This window comes from Homarus americanus, unplaced genomic scaffold (assembly GCF_018991925.1).
Source record: "Homarus americanus isolate GMGI-L3 unplaced genomic scaffold, GMGI_Hamer_2.0 scaffold32583, whole genome shotgun sequence".
In the NCBI taxonomy this organism is placed as follows: Eukaryota; Metazoa; Arthropoda; class Malacostraca; order Decapoda; family Nephropidae; genus Homarus; species Homarus americanus.
Genome location: NW_024713129.1, coordinates 8,701,450 through 8,715,170, shown reverse-complemented (window position 1 = coordinate 8,715,170; position 13,721 = coordinate 8,701,450). Strand labels below are relative to the sequence as shown.

The following is a 13,721-nucleotide window of genomic DNA, read 5'->3' as shown; positions in this document are numbered from 1 at the left end:
GATGGGGATGCTTGTTTACATGTTTGGCCACCCGAGCTATACACCTGGAAGTCCTCACCTCACTGGATACAGACTCATTCATCAACGCTATGACGAGGTTCACATCCCGCAAAGGACCTCCCAAGCGCATAAGATCTGACAATGGAACCAACATGATTGGAGCGAACAGAAAACTTCAGGAGGGGGCGAGTAAGTGGAACAGCAGTAACAATGTAAGGAACACACTCATGCAAAGACAAATAGAATGGGAGTTCAACCCTCCGACTGCCTCTCACATGGGTGGAGTATGGGAGCGTCAGATCCGCACGGTGAAAAAGGTTCTCCAGGGGGTGATGGGCACACAGGTACTAGACGACGAGCGACTCAACACCCTGTTCTGTGCCGTGGTAGAAATCGTCAACGTGAGGCCCATCACCCCAGTATCCAACGACCCGAGAGACCTAGAAGCACTCACGCCGCTTCACCTACTGCGAATGCACGTGGGAACCCTGCTCACTGGAGGCGATCAGTCCATAGCAGAAGCATACCGATGAAAATGGAAGCATGCCCAATTAATTGCAGATCAATTCTGGAAGAGGTGGGTTTGTAATGACGGGTTTCCTTCATCATTACTATCCTTCAGATTTATTCTCTTCTTTTATTATTCTTCAATACTTATATCTTATTTGGCACATGAGTATTTCACTATGTTAAAACATGAACACTGATATTCACAAAATCGACTAAGTTAAACTGACTTAACATGGTGGCAGGAAACAATCGTTCACATACCTGGAGATGCGTTGAGGAAGAGTAACGAAAGTGTGATTTTTCCATGTGCATCCGTATATATGTGAGCCTGGGGCGGTTCCGGCCCACTCATACATACCAGAAAGGCTGATTTCACCAACAACAGAAATTCTATTCACCTCGGTCGCTGTACAATCGACTATGAAAATCAGTGTAACGGGTCAGGCTACTTTTCCAAATCTATCCCTATAATCTAACCAGAGATTGAGTCTGTCAGGAAAAAGGTGAAATGGACGTTATACCCGCACTAACAACTCTACTTACAGGAAACCACAAACCACAGCCAAGGAATTCTTCCTGAGAAGAGCCGTTAGGTCTTGGAGATTTTGAGTTTGACAGAATCTTTTCAGTAGATTAATGACTTTCTAAAATAGACAACTGACACTAACTAAACTACAAACATCCGATTCTCTGATGTTTGGGCATCAAAACAATCTAACTTCAGTAGCACTAGGAACTCATGGCTACCCCCAAGGACGATATAAGGATAGGCCACCCATACTGACAAACTCGACACTCACTTACTTGACAAGTTTTACTAACAATAAGGACAGTTGAAGCTTGCAACATTACTCACAATGGATCTTGAATGTTCCAACTGTAATCAGACATATCTAAGTTTCCTCAACAATTGTAACCACAGTTGCAATTTCAAATTCTGTCATTACTAAGGAACAACGAAGTCTCGGGTGCACTCTAAGATTGAGAGAAAACGAAGGACTCAGGCGTCCTGAAGCGATGAGAAAACGGACTCCTCATACGGGGGACTCAAAGGAAGGCATAGGTACATGTTTTGTGGGCTATTGAGCGTAATATGAATCGTCTGATTTTACGTTAACTGTTGTATACGACCGTGGTCATTACAGGTTAAGGAATAACTCCCGACACTCCGGCGGGGACAGAAGCACTTCCGGGCGCACCACAACTTCCGCACTGGGGACATTGTCATCATATCTGGACATCCTCTCCCAAGGAGCCAATGGATGCTAGGAAGGGTATTGGAGGCGGTACCGGGTGATGATGGCCTGGTGCAAAGTGCCAAAGTGAAGACGAAGGACTCAGTGTTAATACGTCCAGTGACAAAGCTCTGCCTATTGGAGGGAGTCGGATAGTGAGACTCCCGGCAGACAATGGGTTTCGAGCAAGCTCAACAGGGGGAGTGTTACCGCCACAGTAGGATAAACTAGAAGGGAGAGAGGGAGAGAGGGAGAGAGAGAGGGATACAGAGAGAAAGAAAGGTAGACAGTGGCGTAGCTAGAGTGTGTGCCGCCCGGGGCGGCCCTTGAGTTTGCCGCCCCCCCCCCGTGACCCTACAAAAAATACATATTGCACAGTGACTCACTCTTTTATATATATATATATATATATATATATATATATATATATATATATATATATATATATATATATATATATATATATATAGTTTGCCTTACTGTTGTCAGACAAAAGCCACCCCGATCAAAGTAGGGGGCTTTTGTCTGGGTGGCTTTCGTCTGGGGGGCTTTTGTCTGGGTGGCTTTTGTCGGGGGGGCTTTTGTCTGTACCCCAGTGAGGATAGTGTCTTAGTATAAAATCGCAATGCTGTGAAACAAAATCTTAATATTTAATCTCAGTACCGCAGCAAAAGTCACATCAATATTTTTTAACCAATACTTTAATATTTCTTACCTTATAGTATTATGTCTTCCAACGAAGTAAATAACTGGATCGAAAACACAAGAGAACTTAAAAGTCGTCTAGCCTCCCCTCGTCTTGTCACGATGGAGACTTGTGGAGAACTGAAGTGAATTGCTTGTAACTGGTGGATTGGTCGGCTGTACATGAACTGATATGACCCGAGACTGCATGGTTTTGCAGCTACTGGAGACGTTAATTCTTCCCTTTGTATCGGCGGCAAGTTAATCCTCGTCATGTCTGACCTAACACCTGACCCACACCACATGAGCAGCTTGTTTGAAGTTGTTTCCTTAATCCTCAACAGGTTACAGGTTGTGTGTGTGGGGGGGGGGCGCATAGCAAGGGTGTACGTAGCTCATGACGTGGCCGTGATGATGTGGGTCAGGTGTTAGGTCAGACACGACAAGGATTAACTTGCCGCCGATACAAAGGGAAGGATTAACGTCTCCAGTAGCTGCAGATATGGGTGATGAGCAGACCCAAAAGTGCCGCCCTGCCGCCCGGGCGGACCGCCCCCCCCCCTAGCTACGCTCGTGAAGGTAGACGTGAGAGAGACAGAGGGAGTGTTGACAACGAACATTGCTGAGGTGTCAAATGTGAAACAGATGGACCTGGCCTCGGGGACTAACTCGCTTCCTGTGTAGTTCAGAAGATAGTCTCTAGCCGTCCAGTGAGCTAACAAGTCAGGGAGCTAATAAGTCCTACATAAGACCCGAAACACGGTTTGACTGCAACCGCCCAATGAACGAATAAAGAACACGCGAGTCTTATTTGCAAGGGTCTCATTATCCCACAGTTGCTCATTGGGTGGTTACATCCACACTTCTGCAAGTTCTGCTGGATGGGGTCCGTTCATCTTATCCTAACCTGAGGATTGTGTTTTGAACATCTTTATGTATTTATAGAACCACGGTTTTGTGTTGAAATGGTGATGTATTGATGGAACTGAGTAGTAATCCGATGAAGTATCTGGTGTAGCCAATTCCCCATATATACTGTACATAAGAAAATTTCATTGTGTAAGTAAATTCATGAGAATAAAATTTCATTTTGTAGATAATTTCAAAGGGTCACAGAAGATCATTGCTTATGTATTGATGCCGAAAGTATGTATTGATGTAATAAGCTGATGAACTGTTATGAATATTTCCCAAGTATTATTGTAATAAGGCAACATTATTGTTAAGATGTGCATGTTAACGGAGACCCGCTTATGAAAAGTTTTAAAAGAAGCAAGAGATAATCCTAAGATATAGCCACGAGCAAATCGCTGAACTATTTATTTTTAGGCAACAAGAATCAACCAAAAGTTATAAAATATAATTTAATTTACAAGATTTATTTTTATATATCATGTATGTTTTATTTTTGTGGCATACTTAAGAAATATAGGGGGTGTTCGAGGGTCGTGGCAGTTTTTGAACACTATGACCCGCAGCAGAGGGCCGTCGAGGAGCAGCTGCTACCAACAACAACATCAAAATGTTGTCCAAAATCTTGAAGTCTGTGATCAGTCAGAGTCAAATCAGTCAGGTGTGTGTGAACAAGTTAAGGTATTTTTGCATGTTAGTTGAGGATTATGGTACAGTATACTGGTTGAATTACGGCCTGACATGATAAGGCCGATGTGTTGCAGACGACACCAGCTTGGCTGAACACTGTTGTTGGTTAATATTCGTTTTATTATCATAGGTATTTCGGATTTTGTACCTTGGTGACTACGATAGGATTCTTTTTTTTTTAGCTAGGAACCGGCAATCATAGGTTAGGTTAGGGTAGTACGTTAGGTTTAGGTGGTAAAAATTATTTTTTTCCATTTTTTTTTATCAATATTAACAAGGTAGTTGATATCCCAATTGGGATAAAAACGAGGTAAAACTGCAGTTTCGGACAATACGCTCTAGTAGTTGAGCAATGTGTTTTTCCGGTGGCTAAGACTATTTTAAGACATCTTTTCTATGACATTTCCATCGCAAATGACCAAAAATTAACAACTCTAACCTCCTAACCAGGGGCTCCGCCCTCATGGATCCCCTGGTATATTTAAGTAATTTGCGAGGGAAACGTCATAGAAGAAAGGTGTCTTACAATTGTCTAAACCATTGGAAAAACACATTGCTCAACTGAAGATCCATATTGTCCAAAATTGCAGTTTACCAAAAACGAGTTTTTACCCTGATGTTTTGACCATTATAATAAACTTGACAAATACAGACTTACATATACTCACAAGAGACTTCTGGAAGAGGCTATTGAACCTTTGACTCTAGCTCTAAACTTTCACTTATACTTGTGTGGTTGATTTGGTGATGGTTGAAGGTATTGGATCGTCTTTAGGGAGTGAAGAGGCAGCGCTGGTGGGGCATGAGGCGACAGCAATGGGAGACTTCTTAAAATAGATGTCCAATTTAGACTGCACAGTTTGCTTTTTCTTTTTGTTATAAATTTCCCTGTAGCAAGCAAGTGCATCTTGGAACATTCTGTCAACTTTGGCAAAGTGCTCAACATTTTGATCCATTTCGTCAACCATTTGCATCCCCTTATTGATTGTAGCAAATGCCTCTGCCATTTGCTTCACTGAAAAATTTTTGGGGGTGCGCAGGTTCTTTTTCTACATTTAGACTCTCTTCTTCTTCTGCATTTTTCTGTGCTTCCAGTTCGATAAGATCCTCATTACTTAACTCTTCTGCTACACTTTCAACCAACTCTTCAGCATCTTCATTATCAATTTCTAACTCAAGCTGTTTACCCAACTCCACTGTCTTGTTACTAATTCAGAAATTACTTCATCTTCATTAAATCCTCTGAAACTGTTCACATATCTTTTCAGGACTTTCTTCCATATTCCATTCATGTTCTGACCTGTAACCTCATCCCATGCTGCAGCTATGTTCTTTATACATTTCAAAATGTTGTAGTCCTTCCAAAACTCTCTTGAGCGTTTTCTCACCTTCAGTAGCAGCAACAGCCTGAGTGAAGGTCGTACGTAAATAATTTGCTTTAAAAGCTGCAATAGCACCTTGATCCATGGGTTGGATGATAGAGGTAGTGTAAGGTGGAATGTAGACCACCTTAACATCAGCGTGCATGTCGCCCAGGTGTGGTGGGTGTCCCGGAGCATTATCCAAAATTAACAAAATCTTGAATGCAATCCCTTGTTGCAGACTGTACTAGGGTACTAGGGTCATCCATGCTTTCTTATTACTGCAATAAAACACTGGCAGTGTGTGCTTGCTGACATATTTAAAAGCCCTTGGGTTCTCTGAATGATAGATCATGGAGGGCTCTATCTTAAAACCAGCTACTGTATATTCCCCCCCAACAGAAGTGTAATTTGGTCCTTGAATGCCTTGAATCCTGGCATTGTTTTCGCCTCTTTGTGGATGTATGTCCATTCAGGCATGCGCTTTCATAATAATCCAGTTTCATCCACATTGAATATTTGCTCAGGCAAATAATTTCCTTCCACGATGACACGATCTAGCTCCTCCTTAAAAGCTTCAGCAGCAACAACATCAGCACTAGCTGCCTCTCCACTCACCTTTACATTATGTAAACTGTAGCGGTTCTTAAATCTGTTAAACCACCCATGACTTGCTGTGAAGGTTTGCTCGCACTCATCTCCTGCCTGCTCCTTCAGGCTTTCGAAAAGCTTCTTGCCTTCGCCTGTAAGGTAAGAAGGCTTAAGGGTACACGCTTTTGTATCTGATCTTCCATCCACACCACAAGTAATTTTTCCATCTCATGAAGAGGACCTTGTCTTTTCTTCGTTATTATAGTTCCCTTTATAGGTGCTGATCCTTTCACTACCTCACGAATACGTTCCTTGTACTTCAAAATAGTGGATATGGTCGAGTGCGAGAAGCCTAGGTTGCGTGAAATTGTTACTACAGTTTTTCCATTTTCATACTGCATTATTATCTTCATTTTTGTCTCAAAAGTAATTGACTGTCTCCTTTTCTTCTGAGCACCACCAGCACTCTCACTTCTACGCTTGTCAGTCATTCTAAAGTCAATTAAATACGAAAATAATGTCAGTACACAGCGCGATCAGTTGCGGATACAACGACAGCCAAACACCAACTAAGCGCTCTACGGCGTGGGTGCTGTAGCCACGAGGCGACCCAAGCCACACGATGCTCTCGTACTGGACGGAAAAGTTTCGGTCTAGAAAATGTGTGCGTCATTTGAAAAAAATTTTGGTACCGACTGTGGCGGTCGTATGTGCGGGTGGTTGTTACAGACTGAGGCAGGTTGTAAGTGCGGGTGGTCGTAGGTCAAGTAGGTCATAAGTCGAGGAGTTGCTGTATACGTACAGGGTATTATATTATTATTATTATAGGGGGTCCCCGTGTTACGAACGGGTTCTGTTTCTGAGAAAATTTTTAAGTTGGATTTGTATGTAAGGGTACGCACAGAAAGAAAGCAGGTTTACCAGCGAGTTGTGGTCCAGCTTTTTCCCTATATAATTGTAATATCTTTGCCTACAGTTTATTTTCTTTATTTATGTACTCATTACATAATGTTGAGAAAGTACATTGTAATTTTATGATAAAGCCTAACTGCCCCCAAAAATTTTTTTACTTACCATCACAGTTCATTTCCTTGCAGATTTCAGCCCATCATTAATCCACAACATTTCTGTTTGCATGCAGTTTGCTTTTTTTGTCCCACACTGCAGGTCTCTCATATACACACGATATCAACACCTCAACATCCATGTTGCAATGCCTCCACACTCCACAGCAGCACGTCTACCCGCTCGGGCAAGCGTGAAAAGAAGGGTTTGTTTATTCCGGTAAACTTGTAGGCGCGGGATGTCAGCTCCGACAAGCTTGAACCTGCTTTTACTGTGTGTGGCTGCACTTGATAGCATGGTCATATTCATTGCGCTTGCCGTTAGGTGCTGGCAACCTGCTTTCTTTCTGTGCATACCCTAAGTTGGAACACATGCTATGTGCATACTTTACTTACAGAACTATGTTTAAAATCCCACTATATCATAGCCTAAGTCCTGAAATCACTTAATTTAAGACAAAAGACGAAATAGAATGACAAAATAGAGTAAATGAAAATAAAAAAATAAGTCATCAAGCAAATAAAACATTGTAAATTTCAAGTTTAACCCCGTTCGTATCGGCCGACGTTCATGAGTCGGACTTTGGTAAGTCTGGGACCGCCTGTATTATTAATTTTATCATTATTATCTTAAAATGTGCAGTTTATGGTGCAAAGCAATATAGCTGTTGTTTAAAGGTCTTAATAATAAAGTTGCTTCTATGTTTTGCACGAGAGTGAATCTTCGACTCCCCACTCCTCCACCCTCCCTGACTCACCACGCAACTCCTACTCTGAGTTGCTGGAAGTTGAATCACTGCAGACAGTTTACAGATTAAAATAATGTTGTGTCCTCTCATTTCCATGAGGCAATTATGATGAGAATACAAATACAATTGATACCCAATATTTCAAGCAACTCATATACAGTGGTCCCTCGGTTAACGAGCACAATTCGTTCCAGAAGGATTCTCGTTAACCGAAAAACTCGTTAACCGAAACCATTGTTTCAATGGGTTTTTGGGTAATTGGTTCCAGCTCACCGAAAATTGCCTAAATTCAACAAAAAAGGTAGTAAAGTACACTTACTTAGAGGTGTGTATGTAGAAGGCTCCTGGATGATGATGATGATGATGGGAATTAGAATGGGTTTGGAGGAGAAGGGAGAAGAGAAGGCATTGGGGTGGAAGAGAAGTTACCCCATGGTGCCATTTCACCCATAAAATTTTAGTTCTCTTGGTGTAATTCAAGATTATTTTCTTTAAATCAACACTGCACTGCATTAAATATTGTCAATATGTAAAATAAATTTCAAATTGACCAATAATTTGCTTGGAAACACAGAAAAAAGTATTTAGTTGAAGAGAGTCTTAAGCAAGAAGTTACCTCCAGTGAAAAGACAGAGACTGACGCCTGTATGGTGTGTTGACAGGCTGTTTGGCGAGCAAAAAACTAGCTTCCTATACTTCAATTATGTTCAATAATTGTTAAAATGACCAAAAAATTTAATATAAAACTTTTAAATTTATTGAATAGATCAAACTTCTTGATATATACCAAAATAGTAAGGAATTTAAGCCCTAGAACCGATTACTGTATTGGCAGACTAATACTACAGCTGGTGGACCAGCCAAATGCAAGCGAAAACATGTGGAGGGGCGCTCGTTAAAAACTCGTTAATCGAGGGATTGCTCGTTAACCGAAGTTAAGAATCTTATGGAAGGTAACTCGTTAACCGAGGCGCTCGTTAACCGAGGGATCACTGTACGTATGAAGTAAAGTAATATTTGTATGATTATTCATTACTTGGTTGCTATATGGCATAGACAGGCTCACACCAGAATGGTATTAGGACTTTTGGGCCACCAGCTGTATGTAGGGTGGATGTTTGGGCTATGGACCAAAAATTTCTTGACTGTAAATTATAAGCCCCTTAGTACCTTTGAGAACCTTCCAGGGATTGTGGCCCATATGTCCGGAGGTCGTGGCCCACGACCCAAATGTCTTACATTCCCCCCATGACATACAGTCGAAAAGTAGTATAAGGTGCAACAATTAGTATAAGATGCAACAATTAAAAACACTCAGAATTTGTGGAAAACTACATTTATTTTAACCAACACCTAATAATGTGAACAAGTAGCTAAGACTAATAACTCCCACACCCTGGTTGGTTGAAATACTGCCTCATAGAAATGAGAGGCCACAACATTATTCTACTCTGTAAATTGTCTGCATTGATTAGACTACCAGAAACCCAGAGTAGAAGTTGGGTGATGGAGGCAGGAAGGGTGGGGGAGTGGGGAGTCAAGGGTTCAACCAGCAATTCTGTCCAGGACTCCCTTCACGTTCACTGCACTAGATAGAAACTTTATTATTTAACACCTTTAGGCAACAGTAATATAGCTTAGCATCATAAATTGCACATTTTATAATAATAATAATACATGTAATAGTTTTTTGTTTTTGTTTTTTACCTCACTGTTTGGCAGAACTGAACTACGTGGTTTGCTGATTCGTTACCAGACAGCTGTCAACTGAACTACAGTATTTTTGTTCACATCAAATTTGCATTACAATAAATATATGGTGCCCACTTCCTAATTGTTTTGATTGCTACTTAATCCCGTCAGTACGATGTCATAATATCTATTTTATTCTGGCTACCACCAAACAATTTTATTCGGCCGGGGAAATTCCATCTCGTAGTCAAGGGGTTAATCAAAACTTTGCTTCTTCTAAAAAATATAGATCCTAACATTTCCATAATGCATCTGTTCATAAATGCTCACTTTTGTAAAGGAATGCCTTACTGAGAACATGAATTCATTCCCCTCTCATCCTTTTGTAACTTTAGTACAGTATTTTCATCTGGCCAGCGCTAGACGATTATACTCAGATGAGGAAACCCATCGGTATTGTCAACGTGTTATTCTGCATTGTAATCTCTCCCAAATGAAATACTGTACACTTCCCTCCTTACTCCAAGTACTCCCATCGCCTCCTTCCCGTCACACACACAAAAAGACAACTACTGTACCCCGACACACCCTTCCCCCTCTCCCTCCTGCTCAATGGGGGAATACTTCGAATTCAGAGTTCAGTGTTTGGGGTTCAGACCTGAGGGAGAGAGAGGATTGGCAACACTAAGTGGTAAAGTCAGGAGTGGAGCCAAATGAATGTCAACGAAAATGGAGCGGAGGTATGTTTTCATGGCTAATTTCATTGACTATATGTACAGTGCAATACTGTACTGTACACTAATTCTATTTCTTAGACACTTTAGATCTACTCAGCAACCACCTCCACTGCCTTCTCTGAGGCAGGCAGCTGCAGGTGCTGAGCTCTCCCCATCCACGCTCAGGCAAACATTCGTGCTGGACCCCAGTTAGGATTGCAAGGGGATTTGGATTAAGCAAATCTGGGTTAGAGGGAGTTTACTGTAAAGTCAAAGTTGTTTTTTCCTCTCTCCTGTGTTGCTTCTGCATTAAAACAAATATTTCAGCGGTAATCTCCTGGTGGTACAATGGTAGCATGCTTGTATTACTACTGTGTTTAGGGTTCAATCCCTGGCTCAGGGCAGCTGTGAGAAGGGTGTTATCAGCATGACAACCACACAGCAGATTTTCTCCTGGTAGTTAAATTTCCTCCTGTACTAGACAATGAAGGTCATATAGAACTGAACAACTGCCTGAAGAGCTAGTAAGCTGATAAGTGATAGAAATGATAAATGGAAAACTAGTAAGTGGACCAGGGGAGGTGAGATAGTAAGTTACTAAGATGAATTATAACTATGTACAGTACTGTATACAGGTAATGCTGACATACATATTTAGGGCACATCATGTTTATAATATGTTTTTCTATGCATTTTTTACTTAAAGATTTCATCTGTAAAATACAAATCCAGTGGTGGAACAAACCGACATTTGAATTTACTTAAGAAACCGAAAGTGCTGAGGTTCTATGGTCTCCTTGCCTTTGGCAAAGTGATTTTTTTTTTGCTGAACCATCTCTAATTTAGTATGAGGAATGAAATGCAGTGCAATATTTAATAATGTTTGGCATGTTAGTGTTGACACCTGGTGTGTGATAGTTAAACCTCACAGTAAAACACTTTTTCACTTGTGTGTGACACTGAGCCCTGTTACAGATACAGTACTCTAGTACTGTACTGTATTTATTGATAAACGTTGATTGAATTGGCTTTAATTATGGGTGGAAGGAATTTAAGCTAATGACTTTTTTATGAAATTTAGAACAGGTTATTCCTGTGATATTCACTTGAATTGTTTTGGACTCATTCTTTAACTATAATCTTTATGTATAAAAAACAAAACTGACCAAGATGTATGAGCAGTAACATTAGTTGATTTATTTTATCAAGATAATGAAGATTGAATTATGTGGTTCCTTGTCAGGGACTCAGTCTTCATTGTTTTCTTTAAACTTTTACTGAGCAAATATTGTAAATTGCAGTACTGTATCTTCTTGTGAATGGTAATTTATTTAAATTTCTTCTCATGCAACACTCACGGAACAGTACAGTGCATGGTCGGGCGCCCGCAGTACAGCTTCTCTCATGTGGACAGACTTCTGGGAGTTGTCTATGGTATATTATTAATGTTCCTTTTCATGTGCATTGGTGTTGTTGTTCATTTATATACAGGTATTTTTTATTTATATTTACTCTTATTTTTATAAATACTGTACTATACAACACAGTAGGTTGCACATTTATTGGTTTATGGGTAAAAACAATACTGTGGTGCATGTGTTGGTAGCATACAGCTACATCATTGTTGGTAGTGTACTGTTGTTGGATACACAATAAGAGAACTGCTAGATAAGAGCTGTAAAAAGCCATGAAGAAGGAAGGCTGGCAAGAAGAATCTCCTGCCAGACTATCAAAGGCTTTTTGGATATCTAGAACAAGATAAAGTTTATGGGGTAAGGACAGGGAGAAGATGTAATGGGTCAAGATGTAACCCATGTTGTACACCAGAGATTAAATCATTTTAACCTAGACTGCAAAGATGCAACTATTCTAGTTAATGCCATCTGTCAGATGGCTCTTGAAAATGCCTCAGCCACTTGGTGAGATGTGGGAGAGTAAAGCTGGGGGCTGGTCTTGTGAACACACACCTTTTCCTGTCACAACTAGTACCCTTAAAATAAATACAGTATTTGCTATAAATGTTGTCTTCTCGAGGCAGGGAGTCAAAAAGTAGCCATGTCCACCAATTGATCACACATTTTGTCATCTTTTTTCAGTGTCAATCCTGTGATGTAACCTCCTCTTGTATTTACTGCTAGCATTCCACATGTAAGAGGCGAGCTTGGGCTCTTTAACTGAAAAGTCATCAGATAGTGGATGAAATTATATTCACCTTCCATTCACTTTGCTGTCATTAGCATGTCACTCGCTGCTCACTTGTTCTTGTTGAATTGGAAGAGATTGGGGATAGGAATGAGGGTACAGAATCAAGTGTACAGATTCTAGTGTACTAGTCTAGCGTGCCGAGTCTAGGGTACAAGGTCTAGTGTACAAGTCTAGCGTGCCGAGTCTAGGGTACAAGGTCTAGTGTACAAGTCTAGCGTGCCGAGTCTAGGGTACAAGGTCTAGTGTACAGGGTGTAGTGTACAGAGTCTAATGTTCAGGGTGTAGTATACCGAGTCTAGTGTACAGGATCCATTGTACAGGGTGTAGTGTACAGAGTCTAGTGCATAAAGTCTAGTGTGCGGGGATTAGGGTACAAGGTCTAGTGTACAGGGTCTAGTGTACAGGGTCTAGTGTACAGGGTCTAGTGTACAAGATTTAGTGTACAGAGTCTAGTGTACAGGATCCATTGTACAGGGTGTAGTGTACAGAGTCTAGTGCACAAAGTCTAGTGTGCAGGGATTAGGGTACAGGGTCTAGTGTACAGGGTCTAGTGTACAGGGTCTAGTGTACAGGGTCTAGTGTACAGGGTCTAGTGTACAGGATCCATTGTACAGGGTGTAGTGTACAGAGTCTAGTGCACAAAGTCTAGTGTGCAGGGATTAGGGTACAAGGTCTAGTGTACAGGGTCTAGTGTACAAGATCCATTGTACAGGGTGTAGTGAACAGAGTCTAGGGTACAGAGTCTAGTGTACAGTATCTAGTGTACAAGGTCTAGTGTACAGAGTCTAGTGTACATGGTCCAGTGTACTGAGTCTAGTGTGGAAAATCTAATGTGTAAGTTCTAGTCCACAAAGTGTAGTGTACAAGGGCTAGTGAACAAGGTAAAATGTACCAAGGTCTAGTGTACAAGGGCTACTGTACAGTGGTTAGAGTACAAGGGCTAGTGTACAAAATCTAGTGTAAAATGCTTAGTGTATAAGGGCTAGTGTGCATGGCTTAATGTACAAGGTGAGGTGAAATTTTTTTAAAGAGTTACAGAAACACTAAGATATTCATTTTAGAACTGCTTGGATCACAGAAGTAATTAGCTGTCCATGTTATTACAGGAAAAGTGTTTATTATATGTGATTGTAAGTAAAGCAGGAACCCAACCTTGTAAATAATTTTTAAAATTCCATCCTTGTAGGTAAAAATTTAACCTAACCCTAATTAACCTGCATTTGTAATCATTTCATCACTCAGAGTTCTTGTAAACATTGTCCTGTATGTTTACTGGCTTGGTACAGTACTGTGTCCAGTAATTAAGGGACAC

At 40.9% G+C, this 13,721-nt stretch overlaps 1 protein-coding gene across 2 annotated transcripts in view; it reads left to right on the top strand.

Annotated features, from left to right (window-relative positions):
- Window positions 1-3,890: 3,890 nt before the first annotated feature.
- Window positions 3,891-13,721, top strand: part of LOC121866550 (probable pyruvate dehydrogenase E1 component subunit alpha, mitochondrial) — a 76,799-nt gene continuing 66,968 nt past the window's right edge. Inside the window, exons 1-2 of one of the 2 annotated variants that reach the window (XM_042366320.1) lie at window positions 3,891-4,002; window positions 11,570-11,638. In XM_042366320.1, the coding sequence (XP_042222254.1) occupies window positions 3,952-4,002; window positions 11,570-11,638 (120 nt within the window). In that variant the 5' untranslated portion in view covers window positions 3,891-3,951. The remainder of the gene's footprint in view (window positions 4,003-11,569; window positions 11,639-13,721) is intronic. The other variant, XM_042366326.1, reaches the window with a different exon arrangement.